This window comes from Lactuca saligna, chromosome 2, assembly GCF_052625555.1.
Source record: "Lactuca saligna cultivar CGN05327 chromosome 2, ASM5262555v1, whole genome shotgun sequence".
Taxonomy (NCBI): Eukaryota; Viridiplantae; Streptophyta; class Magnoliopsida; order Asterales; family Asteraceae; genus Lactuca; species Lactuca saligna.
Genome location: NC_136418.1, coordinates 92,344,994 through 92,367,070, shown reverse-complemented (window position 1 = coordinate 92,367,070; position 22,077 = coordinate 92,344,994). Strand labels below are relative to the sequence as shown.

The 22,077-nt window shown below is 38.4% G+C and overlaps 2 protein-coding genes across 3 annotated transcripts; one reads left to right on the top strand and one right to left on the bottom strand.

The window, feature by feature from the left end:
- Positions 1 to 15,861: 15,861 nt before the first annotated feature.
- On the top strand, positions 15,862 to 20,053 carry LOC145031187 (3-isopropylmalate dehydratase large subunit, chloroplastic-like). Of its 2 annotated transcripts, XM_078979703.1 has the most exons (15): positions 15,862 to 16,003; positions 16,088 to 16,225; positions 16,364 to 16,534; positions 16,612 to 16,764; positions 16,849 to 16,917; positions 17,025 to 17,141; positions 17,588 to 17,662; positions 17,830 to 17,907; positions 18,002 to 18,097; positions 18,308 to 18,357; positions 18,467 to 18,521; positions 18,614 to 18,745; positions 19,015 to 19,068; positions 19,453 to 19,611; positions 19,729 to 20,053. In XM_078979703.1, the coding sequence occupies exons 1-15, from the start codon at positions 15,953 to 15,955 to the stop codon at positions 19,867 to 19,869; spliced, it is 1,539 nt and encodes a 512-aa protein (XP_078835829.1). In that variant the 5' UTR covers positions 15,862 to 15,952; the 3' UTR covers positions 19,870 to 20,053. The 2 variants fall into 2 exon arrangements, with proteins under 2 accessions (XP_078835829.1, XP_078835830.1); XM_078979704.1 differs by lacking the exon at positions 19,015 to 19,068.
- Positions 20,054 to 20,175: 122 nt separating this feature from the next.
- LOC145031190 (RNA-binding (RRM/RBD/RNP motifs) family protein) lies at positions 20,176 to 21,717 on the bottom strand. The gene is made up of 4 exons (XM_078979705.1): positions 21,183 to 21,717; positions 20,855 to 20,956; positions 20,499 to 20,771; positions 20,176 to 20,411 (listed from the first exon to the last, which is right to left on the bottom strand). The coding sequence occupies exons 1-4, from the start codon at positions 21,624 to 21,626 to the stop codon at positions 20,358 to 20,360; spliced, it is 873 nt and encodes a 290-aa protein (XP_078835831.1). The 5' UTR covers positions 21,627 to 21,717; the 3' UTR covers positions 20,176 to 20,357.
- Positions 21,718 to 22,077: the final 360 nt, after the last annotated feature.

Below are 22,077 nucleotides of genomic sequence, written 5' to 3'. Positions count from 1 at the left end.
AACTTGTTATTTTTGTTATATATTAACAGTCCATTACTTTTTAGCCAATTGGACTACTTCAAACCTCAATACTCTGATCAAGAACTAATCCAAAAGATGGAGTGTGGGGGAGAACAAGACTTACCTAACATGCGTCCTAATTCCAATACGTCGTAACTCTTCAACAGTCAGATTTCTATAGAAAATACAAACATTGTCATGGAAAATCCAAACGATGTCTTCTCTAAAAGCAATAGTTAACGATCATTCTTCTATTTCTTATTCAAGATTTCAAGTTAATCGATTTCTTTCATTCTATTCTGGTTTTCTGAATTCGTCCACAACAACCATTAGTGAATTGAATGTTATTTTAAAATTGAGAGACGGATTATGTCTCGTTCTTTTCACGATTTCAAACTACGGGAAACTCTATTGTTTCCCTTCTTGTTGTCGATTTCCTTTTTCTGATATAGCACCAATGGGAAGTTAATCAGGTTATTTGATTTATTTTAGGAATCTAGCCTAGATGTTTGAATCGAGAGTTCGAGTAACTGCCTCAATTGGATTTCTTTCTTAATTTCTAGAAATTTGAAGGTTCAGTTTTTAGAATCGACTATTAAAGGTGAAATTGATTTCTGATAATATGACTGTGAATCTTTGTATGTTCTATCGCTCTTGAAATTTCTTATTCTTTTTTTAAATTCGATTGTTATGAGACTGTTCAAGTTAGAGACATCATCAAATGTTAATATTTTTGAGTTAGAGACAGTTCTTGAACTTTATTACTTAATTTCAATTTGTAATGTTAATGTTCTTATTTTTTATTTATGAATGGTACTCTTTTTATTTCTATTTTTATGTTTTTGATATGTATAGAATTTTCTGTTGTTGTATAGTTTTTTCAACTACTTCCAGGTTATTAACAACAAGTATTCTGGATTTAAGCAATTCACCTAACAACTTTTTGTCAATGATAAATCTACTTCAGTTGGAGGTCAACAACTTATGTACAGGAACAGAACTGAACAAGTTAATAAAGAAACAAATGGGATGGGACTTTAGTATTTTTGTATTTCTAATAGCATTGTATTTTTAGTTTTTCTCATTCTATGGTGTACGAATTTTAGTATTTTTGTACTTCTAATAGCATTGTATTTTTAGTTTTCCCTATTTTATGGTGTACGAATTTAAATATATTGTTATGTATGTATAAAATAATGTAATATACGAATACATAAAATTTTTGAAAGTGCCCAATTTTTTATTTTGTCGCAGGCCTCCAATCGTCTTGGCCCGACCCTCAGTGTAAACTAAAGTAAAAACAATAAGTTACATTCTGAAAAAAAAAAAAAAAAAAAAAAAAAAAAAAAAAAAATCAAATAATTCTGACTTCATATAAATGATTTGTGGTATTTTAAAAACCAATATTTTAACTCTTACAGTTACGGGTCGGTTCCAGTTTTTTAACCGGTTTTTATTAGAACCGATACCGGTTTTGTTATATTATTAGAATCGGGAACTAGATTGTTTTATTAAATTATGATCGGTTCCGGTTCGGTTTCAACGGTTCTAAAGTTGATCTCTAATCATCACCAATATTTAAATGAAATTTGAGTAAACCCACCAACATAAATATTTATTTTGATAAATTTAATTAAAAATAATTTCTTCCTAAAATGGTTAATGGTTGGGTACATGTTATTCAAAGTGGACTCGTGTAATAGCCTTAGGGGACGAGTTTCCATTCAATGAGTTTATGGTTTTTTTTTTTTTTTAATAGTCGTTTCTTTATGTTTTTTTTTTGTGTTAATGTTTTTACGTTAATTTTGAGTAATGGTTGGTTATTTGTATTATGATTAGTTTTGTATGTAGTTTGTGTTTATGTGTTCAATTATGGTTTTATAAAATATCATGGAATAAAAAACCTATTAAAAATATAAGTAATTACTAAAATCACATATACTCAAATAATAATAAAACGTACAAATAGACTCCTACTTTTGACGTGTACCCCGTGTAATATGTGTAAATCGTTTTTGATATGGATTTCCCAAGTCTTGATGTAACTCTTCATTGTAACATCCCAAAATTTACGATCAAAATTTTCGTTTTTAATATAACAATTATAAAATCATTTGTCTAAAAACAACCATAATATCAACTCATATCAAAACTAGAGTATCAATAGTCAAAACATGTCATGATAAAACAACATCAGAGTGTAAATCTCAAAGATCTCATATGCGAAAAATATAGTGTGATACGTTGCGATCATGTTGGCTCATTTCCTTTCGAATAAGAAGTATCTGAAACCAAAACTGAAAACCGTAAGCACAAAGCTTAGTGAGTTCTCTCATCATACCACATCCCATACAATAACATATTGTCTAGCATATCTGGGTGTTGGCATACCCTTTCAGTCTATTTCAACCGGTAACCGCCTAACATATATGGATGTTGACCTACCCATTTGGTCTCTTTCAACTGGTAACTACCTAGCACCCTGATATGCTAGGCGGTTACTAGTTGAAAGAGACCGAAAGGGTAGGTCAGCAACTTGATATGCTAGGCGATTACCGGTTGAAAGAGACTGAATGGGTAGGCCAACACTCATTATGTTTGGTAGTAGGCTTATTGTATGGTATATGGTATGATGGGGAAACTCACTAAGTTTCGTGCTTACGGTTTTCAGTTTTGGTTTCAGGTACTTATTCTTCGAAGGAAATGAGCCGGCATGATCGCAGCGCATCACACTACGTTTTTCGCACATGAGATCTTTGGGAGTTATCCTCTGATGTTGTTCCTTATGACATGTTTTGATTATTGACATATGGGTTTTGATATGAGATGATACTATGGATGTTTTCAGACTATTGGTTTTATAATTACTTAATTAAAAATGAAATTTTTTGTCATGAATTTTGGGATGTTACATCATGACTCATGAATTAACTCTTCTTGATTTTGGATAGTTTCTATCTATAGTGGAGCAGAGCGGGGAAAGCGAGCGGAGAACGAAATCGCATCCAAAAACGTAATACTGGCGTACGGTTCGTCCGACACGAGGAAGGGTGAGGGGTGGCTACCCCGCCATCTCTCTCCTTTTATCACAGACCGGTTTTTTTCTGCTTTTTCAACGGTAACATAATTTTTTCTTATTATTTTACCTTCAACGGCTCCAACATTAAATTTTTTAAAATTATTAATTTTTTTTACAACTCTATAAATGTCAAACAAACCTAACATAATTTTCACACTTATTTCTACATATTCCCTCAAAAAACTCACTCAGCCACAATGTCATCATCGTTATCTTCATCCTCCTATTCTATGACGCAAGAAGAAGATTATTTGTTGTTCTCATCATGGCAAAAACAAGGGTGTATTTTCGAAACTGACAAGGTCAAAGTTCATGTTCACGAACTCAGAAAAGAAGACCTTCGTTGAGGAGAAATCGTGAAGCCATGCACAATCGTCTTGTAAAATACTATTTTACAGATGAAGTTGTATACGTTGAGAAGTTTCAACGACAGTTCCGGATGAGGAAAGAGTTAATTTTATGTATTGTTGGCGATTTGGAATGTCGATTTCCATATTTCCAATGGAAGGGGGATGCGAGACATAGAAAAGGTTTTTCTCCAATGATTATGTACTTATAGAAGCAAACCAACCATTAACAATGTCCATCATTTGTACACAATACATGAAAATAAACATGGGTTTCTGAGAACCTTAGGTAGCATCGATTGCATGTGCTGGTCTTTGGCATTGTGCCCCAACGCATGGCGTGGTCAATATATGTGAGACGATCATAGAGGGTAATAAATTATTCTAGAAGCAATCACATCACATGATATTTGGATACGACATGCATTCTTAGGTCCAGCTGGTGCAAACAACGACATCAATATTTTAGACCAATCGTCGGTATTCAATGACTATCTTGGCAAGTCGCACGATGTACCGTTTGAAGCAAATGTTGCAGCATATAAGCGTGAGTACTATCTTAATAACGAGATATATCCTACCTTCTCTGTTTTTGTGAAATTGTTCACATGTGTGAGAGACAAAAAAGAAAAAAGTTTGAGCAAGAAAACAGTTAGCTAGGAAGGATATATATCGAATATTTTGTGTACTCAAGAGGCGTTGGCAAGTATTACAAGTCGAGGCACAGACATATGAAGTGAAAATGTTGCAACACATAATACACATGTGCATCATATTACATTCTATGATTATAGAAGATGAATGAAGAGCGATATGTCGATACAACAAAAATGAAGCTTTTCGAAACGTCGAAGGAATAGTTGTTGGTAGGCAAGAGTATAGGGAAAATAGAAAAGAAGTACATGATCATGACATTTGTAGCACCTGGTTCCTGGTACACAAAAATTTATCTAAATAATTGTCATTTTAGCCTTGGACTCGGCGAGTTGTAGGTTCGACTCGCCGAGTAGGGATGCGGTCCGGGGGCATGCTTAAGTTGGCGACCCGGCGAGTCCATATTCTGGACTCGGCGAGTCATCGCTGTTTGATGAAACCCTAATTCCAGGGGCTTGCCCCCTATTTAAGCTAGCTTGTGCGACCCAAGCTCGCCCCCCTATTTAAGCTAGCTTGTGCGACCCAAGCTCGCCCCCTTTCACCCTCAGAGCGCCCTACATCAAACCCTAACTCGTTTCTTGTGAGATTGAAGGGATTAGAGTGATTCCTTGAGGTTTTTGGGAGAAGAAGGAGAGTGGAGCAAGAAGAGGAGAAGGAGACCAGATATCTTGGTGCTATTTCAGAGTTCTCTGAGGTATATCTCTACTCTATTCTGTTTGCATGCTTAAAACCCCATTAGAGCACCTTTTGAGCTCTTCTTTAACCTTTTCCAAGCTTGTGCATGAGTAGAATTCGTAATAGGTTGAGTATCTGTTGGGCTTGGAAGATTGCGTCTTTTGGGCTCGTTTGTTTATAATGTTTTGTACTACGGTTTGGGCCTGTCCAACCGTGTGTCTTTTATGCTTTGTATATAAGCTTATGCTTGCATGCATATTAGGTTAAGGTTTTAGAGATCTGAGAATACAATATTTTCCAGACGACTAAAGGTTTCTTTGATCATACTTGTAACCTTCCAATCCTCTACAGTTGATGTTCTTAATCGAGCTCTTCTGAGGATTTTGTTTTAATCATTCAACACGTTTGATTCATTCCTGTTCCATAATTTTACTGTGTTTATATCGTCATTGTTTTCATAACTTGTTCAAGATCTTATCGATCTTCATAGATTAAAAGAAACATTAATCTCATCAATTGGTATTAGTCGAGGGGGAGCCATGCACTCAAGTCGAGGGGGAGCTATGCACGCAAGTCGAGGGGGAGCCATGCACACAAGTCGAGGGGGAGCCAAACGCTCAAGTCCAGGGGGAGCCAAATTCCATAACTTCAACCAAAGGAATCTCAACACCAGTCAGCTCAGGCTCACTAGAATCACACGAACCTCATATCTTCCAAAGTACACCAACTGAGGTAGAACATGACGATGTGACACTCGGTTATGATAGCCAATCTGAACTAGAAGAAATAATCAATGCCGAATTAGACCCAACCGTTGATCCAAATTACCCTCCTCTTATCAAATGGACCAGAGATCATCCTGTCTCTCAAGTAGTTGGGGATGTATCTGAAAAAGTTCTGACCCGATCCCAACTGAAGGAAAAACAAACTTCCTTATTTTCAAAGGTAGAGTTTTGCATGTTCAATTCTTTCGTATCAAAAGTTGAACCAAAGACAGTTAACACTGCTCTCGACCACTCTGATTGGGTTCAAGCAATGCAAGACGAGTTGAACGAATTTGAAAGAAACAAAGTCTGGCCACTAATTCCAAATCCTCCAGATGCTTCGATTGTTGGTCTCAAATGGGTTTTTAGGAACAAAATGGACAAGTAAGGTAATGTTATACGGAACAAGGCTCGTCTGGTGGTAAAGGGATATTGTCAGGAGGAAGGGATAGACTACGAAGAGACTTTCGCTCCAGTAGCTCGGCTAGAATCTGTTAGAATATTTCTAGCTTATGCTGCTCACAAGAACTTTGAAGTTTTCCAAATGGACGTCAAGTGTGCATTTCTTAATGGAGAACTTGAAGAGACGGTGTACGTAGAGCAACCTCCTGGATTCGTGAACGAAAAGCATCCAAATCATTGCTATATTTTGGATAAAGCTGTGTACGGCCTTAAACAAGCTCCGAGAGCCTGGTATGAAACGCTCACAAAATTTTTAAAGATGTCTAAATTCAAACAAGGTTCGGTTGACCCAACCTTCTTTCGCAAAAAGGAAGGTAACCACCTTATGATAGTTCAAATTTATGTCGATGATATCATCTTTGGCTCCACGAATCCAAGCTTAACGGCTGAATTCAGAAAGCTGATGGAGACTAAGTTTGAAATGAGCTCAATGGGTCCTATTAACTTTTTCCTTGGTTTAAACATAAGACAGGGACCCGAAGGCATCTTTATTAATCAGGAAGCTTACACGAAGACTCTCCTAGCAAAGTTCGGTATGATGGGAGACTCAAAAGTCAAAGTCCCAATGGCATTCGGCACTAAGCTTACCCCATCTCTAGACAAACCAGCTGTTGATATCACGCTCTATCGTCAAATGATTGGATCGTTAATGTATCTTACTGCTAGCAGACCTGATATCATGTTTTCTGTGTGTTATTGTGCTCGATTTCAGGCAAACCCTCGTGAACCTCACATGCTTGCAGTGAAGAACATCCTACGATATCTCAAGCGAACCACCTCCTTAGGTCTTTGGTATCCATCCAACTCAGGCTTCTTCGTTCAAGCCTATTCTGATGCTGACCTTGGAGGATGTGGACTCGACCGAAAAAGCACGACCGGTGGATGTCAATTTCTTGACGGGAAGTTAGTTAGCTGGCAATCCAAGAAACAGACATGCGTGTCGCTATCCACAGCCGAAGCAGAATACATTGCAGCTGCATCATGCACATCACAAGTGATTTGGATCCAAAGTCAACTTCGAGACTATGGACTCAATATGAAGAAGATCCCACTATATTGTGACTCTGAAAGTGCAATTAGGATCTGTCATAACCCAGTGCAACACTCCAAAACCAAACACATATCACTAAGGTATCACTTCATCAAAGATCATGTGGAAGATGGAAATGTCGAAGTTCACTTCGTAAGAACCACTGATCAACTGGCTGACATCTTTACAAAAGCTCTGCCTGAAGCATCATTCAATCAGATATTGCAAGGCTTAGGCATGATGGTTGCAGAATCGGTCCCAAATCCTCATGTCTCTATTTAAAAAAAAAAAAAAAAAAAAAAAAAAAATTCAAGAACCGAACCTAACAGACCGCTCTGTTGCTCTCTGCTCAGGTAAAATCAAAGAACCGAACCTAACAGACCGCTCTGTTGCTCTCTGCTCTGGTAAAATCTAAGAACCGAACCTAACAGACCGCTCTGTTGCTCTCTGCTCTGGTAAAATCTAAGAACCGAACCTAACAGAACGCTCTGTTGCTCTCTGCTCTGGTAAAATCAAAGAACCGAACCTAACAGACCGCTCTGTTGCTCTCTGCTCTGGTATAATCAAGGAACCGAATCAACCAGACCGCTCGGTTACTCTCTGCTCTAATAACATAACGGAATCAAATCAACCAGATTGCTCGGTCTCTCTCTGCCTCTACAATATAGGCGCTCATTCAAACAAACCGCTCGGTTCTTCCAAATCTCTGCTTCTTTTCTTTGTCTAAATTTTATCTTTCTGTTTTTTTTTTTTTATTATTTCTTTTTCAGAAAATTCAAATTTACCAAAAATATTTTATCTTTCCGTTTTTATTTCTTTTTCAGAAAATTAAAAATTAACAAAAATATTTTGTCTTTCAAATTTTGTCTTTCAGTATTTATTTATCTCTAAGTAAATTTCAAAATTTCAAAAATATTTTATATTTCTAGTATATGTACTTCTTGCTCAAGTGAATACAAGTATCTCCTTATGGAACGTTCATCCAGGTATGTTTTTCTCTTATAAGACTAGTTAGACGTCCCTAGAAGCATGCTGTTGTATGTTGTCTCAAGCCTCTATGACCTCGAGCATGCCTTAATGATTCGATCAATACCTATCGTTTCTTCCCAATCAGGCTATTCTCTCATATTCGGTCTAGAGCTACCTTCTTTTACTCATCTGCAACATGAGTTGCTCTGCTTTGTCCCATTTATGTAGCAGAAGGTACGTTCGGTCTCTTAACCATCTCTTCAACTTCTTCACTTACATTCGCTCCCCAAAGTAACCCTTGATGCTCTCGGTCTTTACCACTGAGGCTTATGGTTGCACAACATCTGAGTTCATGATCTTAGATTCGATTACCACGTTCTGAGTGAAACCCAAAATCCAACACCTAAAATGAATTGACGGTGAGTAATTAACTCAAGCTTTTACTTGGAAATTTTCTTTATGAGTGATCTTTTATGAAACTGTCTCGTCCTAAGACATTTCTTCCCAAAGAGATCCAGTTTAATTTATTTTGAGATTTCTGTCTATATCATTCCCATCATGAAATACTTCCCTCCTACCTGTTCAACAGATCACATCGGTCTCACAGGTAACTCTACCAACACTTAGTTTTATGTCAAGACTTAATGTTTGGTTTGAGTTCAGCCACCTCTTAGCCATCAATAGAAGACGCCTTTCATTGTTTCTCTAAAGACAACTGATCGTATTTCTCGGGAAACCACACAAACACTTCAGGTCTCTCTTGACTCTGAAGGACGCGATTCTTGCCCGGAATCTTCTGCCTTCTGTCTTTTATTTAGACAACACGCACTTCCAAACACATTTGATTTATTTCCTTGTCTTTCACACTCTTATGCACGGAATTCTTTTCCCACATTCTAATTGCTGTTTGGCACATGGTTCTAAGTTTCAGTTGTAACCAAACAAGGGCACAAGGGATTTCAAACGGTACGAAAAAGATTTGGGCGCGTGCAAAGGATTCGTTTCAACCCCACGTGTGTTGACGTCTTCATTGAATACACCATAACTTCTAATCGCGCTTTTTCAGGCGACATTTTGGGTTCCTCATCATCACGATTTTCTCTCTCCTGAGAACGGTATAAATAAGACGTGATCGTGTTCTTTGGCAGTTACCTCTCAAAGCATTATCTCTCTGATAAAGTTGCCACTGTTCATCTTCTTCCAAAAACTCAACAATGGCGACTTCTTCTTCTGCTCACGATCAATCTGCTTCTTCTTCTTTTCTTGCAATCAAACCAAATCAGAACATGATCATAGAGTTGTCTCCATTCGTCTATGACTCATATATGCTCTACGTGGTGGAATGCCTCAAATATTCCCCATTGGTATTGGCATTAACGCAGGTGGAGGCAGTTCCTATGTCCCTGCTATCTCAAGTCTACACCACCGCTAGCTACGACAGAAACAAAGACCGTATCTACTTCTCTATTCACGACAAGAAGACTTCCGTTTCCAAAACACGATTTTGCTCTCTTCTAGGGCTTGCCGTGGATGCTTCTGTCATTTCACCAGACTTCATCACAACCGCCCAGCTCTTTAAGATGATGTACGAGATGGGGTATACAGATGTTCTAACATCTGTTGCCAAAGTCAAGAAATCATGTCTTCCATCTCAATGGAATGGATTGCTTACCCTTTTAATTAAGGGTTTAGCGGAGCGATGTGGTGGTTCCGACACCACCAGCAAAGGATTTCTTACAATGCTGTACGGGCTTTACAACGGCATCAATCTTGACTATGGGTCAATTCTCTGGTCTCAAGTGGTTCAGAGTCTCAACACTACCGCAAGGCACTCAGAAATTTCATGCGCCAGGTTTTGGACCCTCATAACCAGGAGAGCCATTGATTCTCTTGACATCCCTGTCATGAAGGATGTTCTTATGGCTTCAATTGCCACATACCACACCAAGAAAATCATTCTCTCAGATCCAAGTAAGTTCCTCCACTATGGACTAATCCCTGAGTCCATGTACAGATGCGTCACGCCCCACAGCAAGATTATGGCGGACTACAGCTCCAGAACCCCCCTGCCTCCTAGGGTTCTTTCCGAGGAACAACGTGTAGCTCTTGAGGCTCTGGATCAGCCTGCTAACCGGGGCAAAAGAGTGAGCAAAAAGGAGAAGGCTGAGATGAAGGAACCCGCACCCCAAACGGAGAAAAAGAGAAGGTCCTCCAAACGCAAATCCGAAGCAGAGGAACCTTCTCAGCCCAGAACGAAAAAGGTTAAGAAGATGGCTAAAAGAGCCAAAGGATCTCCTTCTAAATCAAAACAGAATGCACCATCCGAAACAGAAGATGTTGATCCTCAACCCGAAACTACACCCGTTTCGTCTCCACAAAACTCACCTACCCCACCAGCCGTTAATCCTAAACCCGAAACTGCACCCGTTTCGTCTCCACAAAACTCACCTACCCCACCTAAATCTCCCCAAATTACCAAATCTCCTTCTCCTCCTTCTTCCCCAAAATTTCCAACCCCAACCCAATCACCCAAACAGAACATCTCAAGTTCTGTTCCAACATCAATTCCCCAAACCTCAACCGAAACCACTATTCCCTTCACCGTTTCTCAACCTTCATCTTCTATCTCCCAACCTATTATCACCGAATCTATCACCATAACCACAACCCAACCACCAGTAACGGTCAACGTATCTGATACGGGGGCTGCTTCTGTGGTTGAAACCCCGGTCATCAATCTTCAATCCTCCCCTTCTCCATCTTCCAACTCCGGTGCTACCCTAGGGGGTGATGATGAAGAATTTGATTCCATCTATTACAGCCCTTACCGGATCCCTACCGACACCGATACAGATACCCCTGTGTCAAGTCAGCAACTTCAAGAGATTCACGCAAAACTCGATAGTCTGCTGGCTGACAGTAAAGCATATGGGGGTGCTGTGCTGAAGGCTTTTATCGAGTCAGCGATCCAGACTTACACCGAAGCCTTGGATCGCTCTACTGACGCCGTAGAGAATTCAGCGACCTCATGCTCCAAAGCCACTAAGGAAGTTTCTGAGGTTGTTCATACAACTCAGATCTTTCTTGATTCTCTCAAGGCTCATGCTGACTCAAATGCTTCCAAATTTCAAGCGTCAGTAGACTCGTTCACAGCCACCCTTCAGGGAGAAACCAGGAAATTTGAGGCTCTGCGTGCTGACCTCAAAACTGAATCCACTTCACTTCTCAAATCTTTGGATTCACGTTTTGCCTCTTTGGCAGCCGAGAGCACCCTGGAGGAAGTAGTTATCAAGCACCAGGCAACTATTAACTTACAGAAGGTTCAACTGGCCCAGGCACAACAAGAAATCACTTTGCTTCAAACTCAACGGGCAGTTCTTCAGAGTTGCGCTGGTGACGTTAAAAATCTGTTAACCGGTGTTCTTGACTCCCATGATCCCTTCCTAACCCTCACTATTCGTCAGCATCTCCAGGCGAAACTCCTTCCGGCAATCACTATCCTAAGTGAAATGAAGGGTGTCTCAGAGAAGCCTGTTCTTCCGAGACAAGGGGGAGAGGAAGGTATGTCCAAAACAGAACCGAAGGGTAATGTAGCTTCGGGTTCTGGTAAACATGTCCAAGTTGAGAGCGAATCAGAATCAGATGAAACCATTACTGAAGCTCTTCAACGCAAGAAACGGGACAGAGAGCTTGATGAAACATTGAAGATAGCTCGTGAGGCAGAAGCCAGAGAAAGGAAAATCCGGGAGGATGAGGAGGCTATTCAAGCTAAAAAGACTCTGTTCCCAGATTGGGACAGAGACACACTCATCACTCAAGCAATTGAGTTTCCTTCTATTTATTGGTTGGAACCGATTGCATCTTTTGAGTGTGAAAATTCCAAAGACTCGCAGTTCGACATGCCCATTACGCGTAAAGCCTTCACTTTTCACTGCTTTGATGTCTCTGCAAACGTCCCTCATCCGAACCCGAAGGTTGACAGGGAGCTTATCGATTTCTATCTAAAATTCGGTCAACCTCAGTACTTGACTTGGAGTGCCCAGAAAATTATTAGAGTCAAGGTACTGAAACCAACCCAGGCTGGGAAATTTGTAAACGTCAATTTCAAAATCAACAGAGGAACTGCCAACACCGAACATCTTATTTCTCTGGCAGATCTTCCCAGTCTGAACCCCCACGATTGGATCTTGCTCTACAACATTCTTCTCTCCAACCAGAGAGAATATGAACCAATTCTTTCTCATCTTAAAAGAATGTTGGCTTCCTATGTCCATGAGCTAGCCACTATGGATCAGGAAATAGCAAAGGTGATGAATAAGAAACCGACTGTCAAGCCCACTTCCAAAACCGGAGATGTCCATAAAATGAAGTTGGGGCAGATTGATTCTTCCAATCTGACAGTTATGTTCACAAGGGGGGATAAGCACAAGTTTCTGTTTGCGTTGGTAGACAAGCATCTGTTCTCTACAGAGTGTCTGGAGCACATCATCAATATCATTCACCGATGCAAACAGAACACAACAGCAGATAAGAAGAACTTTACAGATATGCTTCGTTGGTATATTACCTTCAGGCATCATATTCTGGCTTTGATACCGAAAATTTTTCAAACGGTAAAGAAGCCATCTGCTTTGAAGACAGAGTGAAGATCTCGCCCCAAATTGACGCAAAGGGGGAGATTATTGGGCTTAGAAGATTGCGTCTTTTGGGCTCGTTTGTTTATAATGTTTTGTACTACGGTTTGGGCCTGTCCAACCGTGTGTCTTTTATGCTTTGTATATAAGCTTATGCTTGCATGCATATTAGGTTAAGGTTTTAGAGATCTGAGAATACAATATTTTCCAGACGACTAAAGGTTTCTTTGATCATACTTGTAACCTTCCAATCCTCTACAGTTGATGTTCTTAATCGAGCTCTTCTGAGGATTTTGTTTTAATCATTCAACACGTTTGATTCATTCCTGTTCCATAATTTTACTGTGTTTATATCGTCATTGTTTTCATAACTTGTTCAAGATCTTATCGATCTTCATAGATTAAAAGAAACATTAATCTCATCAGTATCCACTAGAACTAGTCTTGTTTGAGCTCCACAAGCTCAGATCTATAACTTTATGGGAGTAAATTGATGGAATGTCCTAGATCTACCTTCTTAGCCATTATTTCGCCCCTAATCCCCATTATATGCATTTCTACATGTAAAGTTGGAAACTTTACGTGTAAACCAGGCCCTAGGAACCCAAATCTATGAATGGAATGAGCTGGATCCAAGCAAAATCGCGTGTATCATTTTTGCATCTGGCCGACTCGGCGAGTCGTTCATCTGACTCGGCGAGTCGGGTCGCGAGTCCCAGGGTTGTTCCCTTTTGTGTCTGCAAGTTGGAGTAGTGAGTCATAGGGTATAACTCAGTGAGTTGGAAGCCAGACTCACTCATGAAGTAACTCGGCGAGTCAATGCCATGACTCGACGAGTTCAAGACAATCTTCTTAGATCAAGAACAGACTCGACGAGTTGTTCATACAACTCGGCGAGTCACAACATAAAGTGTTCTTCGGATGAAGATAAACTCGGCGAGTTGTTCATACAACTCGGCGAGTAGGATGAAGGACTTGGATATCAGTTTAGAAGGAGAACTCGTCGAGTCAACGCCTAACTTGACGAGTAGAGACGGGATACAGGTCAATGGATTGGATAGAGACTCAGCAAGTTGGGTATCCAACTCGGTGAGTCGGGTCAACTGAAAGTTGACTCTGACCTTGACTTATGACTTGGTCAGGGGTAAAATGGTCATTTTACCCCAAGGGTCAGTTAGCAGTGATTGATTGAGTGTTTTGTGGGAATTATAGCCGGAGGATTTCCGGAGCAGCAGCAGTAGCAACAGACAATTAATTCCCATACAGATCAGCAGTTACATCGAGGTGAGTTACCTTCCGTAGCGGTGGGTCTAAGGCCACAATGTCGGCCCACCAGTAGGAGATGTATGTTAGATGATTGTCTTTGTGATATCATCTAGGTTTGCCACTACTTGTGATATGTTTATGTGCTAGTATGATATGATGCTATGTGACAGTAGGGGGAGATAGTCCCCAGATTACCGGTCGATAGGCCCGAAGGGGTGATCATGCCCAACCATGCTAGATAGATTACGAGATATATGTGTTATGTGGTAGTAGTAGGGGTGAAATAGTCCCCAGTATCCGGTCGAGAGGACCGAAAGGGGAGACCAGTACCCAGATATGCTACTCAGTATCCTGTCGAGAGGACCGAAGGGGAGACCAACACCCATATATGTTAGTCAGTATCCGGTCGAGAGGACCGAATGGGAGGCAAGCTCCCAGTTATGCTAGACAGTATCCGGTCGAGAGGACCGAATGGGTAGGTCGGGCACCCAGATATGCCTGGCGATATATGCATGTTATGTGATTGTATGGTATGTGGTAGGTTGGGGGAACTCACTAAGCTTCGTGCTTACAGTTTTCAGTTTTGGTTTCAGATACCTCTTCTGCGAAGAGGAAGGAGCTGGCGTAGTAGCGGCCTATCACACACATGCTTTGTATTCCGCATCATGAGAAATTCCTGGAGATTTGTACTCTGACATTATTATGTTTATTGAAATGTTTTCCAGACATGCGATATCTTATTAAAATACTATGATCAGTAAATGTTTTAATTCGAATGTTTTGTTAAAAGTATGTTTTCAAAAATGAAATTTTTGGCTCGTATTTTGGAGTGTTATAACATTCATCATTCCCTTAGTGCTGATTTGGTGGAACACATGTATAGGGCTCACATACATCTCTAGGTAGAGTGGTATTGGCACGGTAATTTGTTTGACGAATCAAATGAAGGTTCAGATATGTTCGTCAATGACTTGGCCGGAGATTTGAATGTCGATGACGAGGATGCCAATGTCGAGGGCGATGATTCTGAGTGACACATTTTTTTCTAGATTCATTATGTAATTTTTAATTATGTTTTCTAGGTTTTATTATGTAATTATTATTTTTAAGTAATGCAATATTTTTATTTTAATTAATTTTTATGTTTGTTAATCAATTTTTTGGAATTATATATGTATTTTTGAATTATGAACTTTAAAATTAAATTATTTTCATTTTTAAAAAATAAAAATAAAACTGAGGTAATTAATGGTGACCATTTCGGTGAGTGAAAGATGAATGAGTAGAAAGATAACGTGGTACTCAACAAGTGTGGTGAAAGAGTGGTATATACTCAGTCTAAGGTTCCATTCCTTTGGTTATTTCATTTTGCATGTTGGTTTTATGCTTAAAATATGTTACTAACAAAAAAAACATACCTCTTTTCTACCTTTCTCATTTTATATATGGCTTAACAAACTAATATCCCATTCACCATGGATTCGATCTATGTTACTTCTGTTACAAATTTTATTGCTTAATTATGCCTATTATTGTTAGCCTAGACAACCACTACATGTCCACATCTTAAATGAACCCTAATGACACATGTCACCAGAGTTTTGTACGATCATATCAATTTTGTGCTATCAATTTGCTTAACCAAGAGTGCCATTGGAACTTAAAATTTGTTGTTATATAGGATTAATTTTGGTTAAATTTAGTTTGATTTTAAGATTAAGATAAGATGATGAAGAGTATGAAAGTGATGAAGTAATCTACTCTTTTACATTTTTAATATTGTTAGGATAAGGGACGGAGAGTTTAGTGAATTTCAAAATTTTTGAAATGCTGCAAGACTATGCTATTAATCTACTCTTTTACATTTTTAGTTTTAGATCATATTCATTTCTACTGTAATGTTTTGTGTTTACTAATTTATTTATTTATTTATAATATTCTAATATATATAGTCAACTGTCGTAGGGGAAATGGTATGCGCCCGCCAAACTATTCCCAACGACCAGTCTTCTCCATTGATAATGCAAACAGTTCTCCACCAACTCAACGCATAATCATCTCATCATTCATCAATGGCGACTTCATGTTCAATCTCTTCAGCTTCTTCCTCTTTCTTCAACAAGGTTACTACTTACATATCTATTTTCGAGTCAAAATTTTCATCACCGAATAATCCTTTTAACAAATCTTGTTATCTGAATCTTCAGATTTCCCAGAAAGATGGGGATCAATATGCGCAACCCTCATTTGCGATCACCATTTCCACGCAAAAACAAGCTTCAAGGAAGATCCTTTCTATCATGACACCACAAACATCTGAACGTAAACCATCAACAACCGGTTCAGTTGGGTTCTTTTCTTCTTGAGTCTTGACCCTTTCTTTATTCATCTCTTTGATTATATGTTTAACTTTGCTCCAATATCCATGGAGTTTATGTAACGTAAAGAGGGTTTTTGATTACGTAGATGAATCTTTTCTTCAGGTAAAGACAGGAATGACGATGACAGAAAAAATATTTTCTCGAGCTTCTGAAAAATCCAATCTGATCCCTGGTGAGAATGTTTGGGTCAACGTTGACACTTTGATGACCCATGATGTTTGTGGCCCTGGTGCTATAGGAGTCTTCAAGAAAGAATTTGGCAACAATGCTAAGGTACATCTACTCATATTCACACATTTTTACCTTTTTTTAGTGATTAAACTTTATATAAATGAATTTGGATATTTAAGGTTTGGGATCGTGAAAAGATTGTCATCATACCTGACCACTATATATTCACAAGTGATGAAAGGGCAAACAGAAATGTCGATATCATAAGGGATTTCTCAAACGAGCAAAACATAAAGTATTTCTATGATATAACGGATCGTGGTAATTTCAAGGTATGTATATATGGTTCTCTCTTTTTGTCAAAAGATTCGTTATATAATAGATATTGAAAAGATATATAAGTCATAATTTTTCAGGCTAATCCTGATTATAAAGGTGTATGTCATATTGCTCTTGCACAAGAAGGCCATTGCAGACCTGGAGAGGTACCTCTAATTAATTAATCTATGTGACTTGATACATTTTTAATGTGATCTTACTATATGAAAATTGTCTCATTAATTAACTCCTTTACATGTTACTTTTCTTTTAGATTCTTCTTGGTACTGATTCCCACACATGTACTGCCGGAGCATTTGGCCAGTTTGCAACCGGAATTGGAAACACGGATGCCGGTTTTGTGTTGGGAACCGGAAAGCTTTTGCTTAAGGTTTGTAGATAAATTAGTATTCTTCATTTGTGTGTGATGTTGTAATCTTCCTTGCTTAATATGGTGGGGTATGTATGTATTGCACAACCTATGTATCTACAAAATGATTATTCGTCTCTGAGTTTGCTCACATCACTCTACGTAAGGTACATAGTGGGCCCACTAGGTGGCTGACATAAGAGCCCAGAGGCCTGTAAGGAGCCCAATCCACATTGGAATTGAAACTCCTATACTGTGGCTATTGAGACTTGAAACCCTTGTTTTATGTCCGAGTGGCCTTTGTTTAATTGGAGATAGAAGTTAATGAAAAGTTTTGATTCTTTTTTGGAATGATAGAAAACAAATTGTACGCCTTTTTTTTTATTATCGAAATGTATCTATTTTGTAACAATTTGTCTTTGTACTTGACACTTTCTACTTTTCTTCTTTGTGACCATGTTTAATAGGTACCTCCAACTTTAAGATTTGTGATGGATGGAGAAATGCCGGATTATCTTCTTGCAAAGGATTTGATCCTACAAGTAAGTTTAATTTTGTCTTACCTTATGACAATATCTTTTAATCAAATAATCTTGAAATATTGTATAAAGTAATAAAACTCAATCACACTATTTATATGTAATAAGCTTATAGGCACACTATTATGACATCTTTAAAAACTCATGGTTGACTAACCTTCTTATTGTAGATAATTGGTGAAATATCTGTATCTGGTGCAACATATAAAGCAATGGAGTTTGTTGGGACAACTGTGGAAAGTTTAAGTGTAAGTTTTGATTGTTCTTAATTTCTCCTTGGTATAGAACTATTTCACGAAAAATACAAAATGTATTAATTATATTTGCATTTTCATTTCGTAGATGGAAGAAAGAATGACATTATGCAACATGGTGGTTGAAGCCGGGGGTAAGAATGGTATTGTTCCAGCTGATGCTACAACATTTAAATACCTTGAGGTTAGTTTTCCTGTGATCTTTTCAATATCACATCTGCCTCCTTAGCTAGTTCTTAATAAGTTTAAGGTCACTAAATGGCAACATATATACTTTCATTTGTCAAAATTATGAAATTAGTGGGATAATTGAACAAGATATCCTTCAATTAAAATGTATTTATATGTCTAAGATTTGTAACCTCCCCCCTCTCCCATTCACTCCTGTTTACAGGACAAAACTTCTATGCCTTATGAACCAGTCTACAGTGATGATCAAGCAAGGTTAATTACTCAACCATTAATGTTATAACCAGATGATTTTTCTACTTCTTAACTTGTTTTGAGAAATTTTAAAAGTGAAATCCTTGACCTTATTCAACTTTGGATACAGATTTCTTTCCGAATATAGAATTGATGTCACAAAATTGGAGCCACTTGTGGCAAAGGTTAGAGATATTGTTTCATTCTTTCTGAGTTTACGCTTTTGATAATTGATATAATATTAAAATGTTAACTTGTGTTCTTTTACATATTTCAGCCACATTCTCCTGATAATCGTGCTTTAGCACGAGAATGTAAGGATGTGAAACTAGACAGAGTGTATATCGGCTCATGCACAGGTGGCAAAACCGAGGATTTTCTAGCTGCTGCTAGAGTGTTCCTAGCTTCCGTAAGCTTTTAGGTGTCTTGCTGTTTTACTTTTGATATTATGCCCCAAGTGTGCATTGGACTCTTATGTCAACCGTCTAGTAGGCCACTGTGCACCATGATTCTCCTGGGGTCGAGCAGTTTGGGTCAGCCTAAGGGTTGCTAGAAGAATAACTTTTTTGCATAAACTTGTGATATTATGTGCAAATAAATCTAATATCTAATGTGTACTTATAGACATGTCAAGTTTTTATGATACTATATTTAAAAAATTATTTATATAACATGCAGGGTGGTAATGGTAAGGTCAAAGTTCCCACATTCATTGTCCCAGCTACACAAAAGGTTTGTGCTTTAAAGTATTATATGTAATGCTACAAAGGGTTTTCAATACTTTTACAACTACCATGATACTAATGCTTAAAACACAAACACACAAGGGTTCGAGTCTCAACAGTTGTAATGTAGAAGTTTCAGTTCCAATGTGGTGCACGCTAAGCTAGCAGTCACCTAGCAGACTGTTGTGTACCTGATTCATATCTAACAGACTGTTATGTACCTGATTTATATCTAGCAAACTGTTGTGTACTTAATTTATATCTAACAGACTGTTGTGTACCTGATTTATATCTCACATGATGCTTTTTTAGGGTAAGCCAACTTAGAGGAAGATGACCTTTTTACATAGAACTTTCAAGAGTAGTAATGTTTTTATTTTATGTTTGGTAGGTGTGGATGGACTTGTATACCCTACCAGTGCCAGGTTCGGGTGGAAAAACTTGTTCCCAGATATTTGAACAAGCGGGCTGCGATTCACCTAGGAGTCCTAGTTGTGGTGCTTGTGTGGGTGGTCCATTGGATAATTATGCACGCATGAATGAACCTCAGGCAAGTATCCTTTTTCAAACACATACTTTTAATGCCTATTTAACTTCAAAACTCCATTTTTTTTCTCAACTTTTGAGTGTTATTTAGCTTCTGCTGACATTCATTTGATAATGGCAGGTTTGTTTATCAACCACCAATCGGAACTTTCCAGGTCGCATGGGACACAAAGCTGGTCAAATCTATTTAGCTTCTCCCTACACTGCTGCAGCTTCGGCTTTGACTGGTTTTGTTACTGATCCAAGAGAGTTTCTTCATTGACATCATCCATGAGTTACATAAACATTTGCATAAGTTAATTTTGAAATATCAAAATTCGTTAGGTAATTTGAGAATGCATCTTTCTCTACATATGTGTTTGTTTTAATGTAAAAACGTTCAAAATCTTTGGAAATGTTTTACTTTTACTACAAACTCCATAGGAACTTGTCAAGCAACCTTGATTTTAGTTGCTTGTTTTACTTCATTGAGTGCATTGTAAAGTAAAAAACTTTGTGTAAAAATATTATTCTTCTAGCAACCCTACGTCAACATGTGAGAACATCATAAGAAAACCAACAACAAAAGTAGAAAACATGACACAAGAAATATAATGATTGTAACCTAAGCAAACTGTTATCCCATTGCTAAATGCCAATATGGTTTCTGATTAATTTCTTTCTTTCTACAAAGGGACTCCATACATTTTGCTACAAGTATGCCTTATGTTCTTGAATTTGAAATCTTGAAATCTTGAATATTGGCTACTCTTATTGCTTTTTTCCTTGTGCCAAGCTAACTCTCACTGATCGCCCTTCTAGCTCCTGTTAAAAACAAGAAACATAAATCTTTTCTTTTCCATGAAATCAAGATAATTTGAAGTAATTAGTTATTAGTTATTAAATTATTACCACTCCATTAAGAGCCTGAAGGGCTGACTCCATTTCCGATTTCGTGGAGTAACTCACAAAGCCATAACCACGAGACCTTCCAGTTTCACCATCATATAGAACCCTTGCTCCAACCACATTGCCATGTTCGCTAAATTTTTCTGTTAGACTCTCGGAGGTAACAGACCATGAAAGATTTCCGACGAATAACTTGTACTCTGTTTCAGGGTACAATGGTTCTTTCGGCTTTGGTTTATCAGAAAAATTCACCCTTAATGTTCTTCCACCATATTCCTGTAAACAGACATGAAACTCTATTGATTAAGTAATTTGAAACCATCTAATGTTCTATGTTGTCATGTCATGTGAATGCTTACTCTTCCATCGAGGTTTTCAATGACAGCTTTACAATCTTCGATGCTACTCATTGTCACAAACGCAAAGCCTCTGCTTTTACCAGTGTCCCTATCGTAGAGTACCTGATCAAGAACTTGATCCATAAATATATAACTTTAACAATATGAATCGATGATCTTTTTAAATTCTTTTGGCGAAAGTTAATCTGTGTAAACCAACACTGTAAGAGATCGAGGAAATACTCATGGATTTTGAACAATAGGTGTAGAAAAGAATCAATCTTTTTGATGTTAATGAAACAGTCAATTATTTGGGTGTATAAAGATGGAGAATTTGAGATGTATGTACCTCAACAAGCTCCGGACTAGCGTAATCTTGGATTATTCCGGCGAGCTGAGCACTATCGCAGAGATACGGCAAATTCCCGAAGTAAAGCTTGGTATGTACAGAACTGATTGCCTCGGGTTGATCTCCTCCGTCACCGGAGACTTCTTGCACTTCTTCCTTGACCACCGGTTCCTCCTCTTGCTCGAGGGTTTCCTCCTCCGTCGCCGATACTGCCGCTTCTTCTTGCGCCACCGAAGCTGATACCCTTAGCACCCGCCACTTTCCGGATATGGGTATTGCCTCAGTTCTCGTAAGAGAATGAGATACTGATGATGATTGTAATCTGGGTATTGTAGATGTTAATTTAAGAAATATAGGATCAGAAGACCACGGCTTTGATTTTATGTTACATTTGGAGAAAGGAGAGCCGATGGCAGCGGCAGCAGTGGCAGTCGCAGCGGCCATGTTGCCTGATCCGGTGGTGGTCGCTGGTTAATTTGCTGGTGATGACTGGTGGTGGTTTTCTCCGATTGATTGATGAAAGCTGCCCTAAAGGGAAATGTGGGGGCTTTTTTAGCCATCTATGCTGACGTGGACGGATGATATCCAGTGAGATGTGAAGATGAGTGAGATGATAAGATTCTTATGGGGGCCACTTTATGGTAAAGTAATTTTGGGTTATTTTTTCTTGCTCTTTTGGAATCTATCCCTTACCTTGCTTCTAATTGTTGATTTATAACGGATTTATACCTTGTGAAACAAAAATTGTCGATTACAGATTTAATGAAATGTCTTAAAGAAAAACAATGGCATGGTAGATACCAAAATGGGAACTTGGAAAACGCATTGTAGCATTACATTAAAGATCGCTCATGAGTTGTTCAGTCACTAAATACAATGTAACCATAGATTTGAA

Excerpts from the sequence above, each read along its gene's own strand:
- LOC145031187 (XM_078979703.1), top strand. The coding sequence starts at position 15,953 with ATGGCGACTTCATGTTCAATCTCTTCAGCTTCTTCCTCTTTCTTCAAC. Across the intron at positions 17,908-18,001 it reads CAACTGTGGAAAGTTTAAGT|ATGGAAGAAAGAATGACATT; the intron begins GTAAGTTTTGAT and ends TTCATTTCGTAG. Across the intron at positions 18,098-18,307 it reads CAACATTTAAATACCTTGAG|GACAAAACTTCTATGCCTTA; the intron begins GTTAGTTTTCCT and ends TCCTGTTTACAG.
- LOC145031190 (XM_078979705.1), bottom strand. The coding sequence starts at position 21,626 with ATGGCCGCTGCGACTGCCACTGCTGCCGCTGCCATCGGCTCTCCTTTC. Across the intron at positions 20,772-20,854 it reads TTGAAAACCTCGATGGAAGA|GAATATGGTGGAAGAACATT; the intron begins GTAAGCATTCAC and ends GTCTGTTTACAG. Across the intron at positions 20,412-20,498 it reads TTCAGGCTCTTAATGGAGTG|GAGCTAGAAGGGCGATCAGT; the intron begins GTAATAATTTAA and ends TGTTTTTAACAG.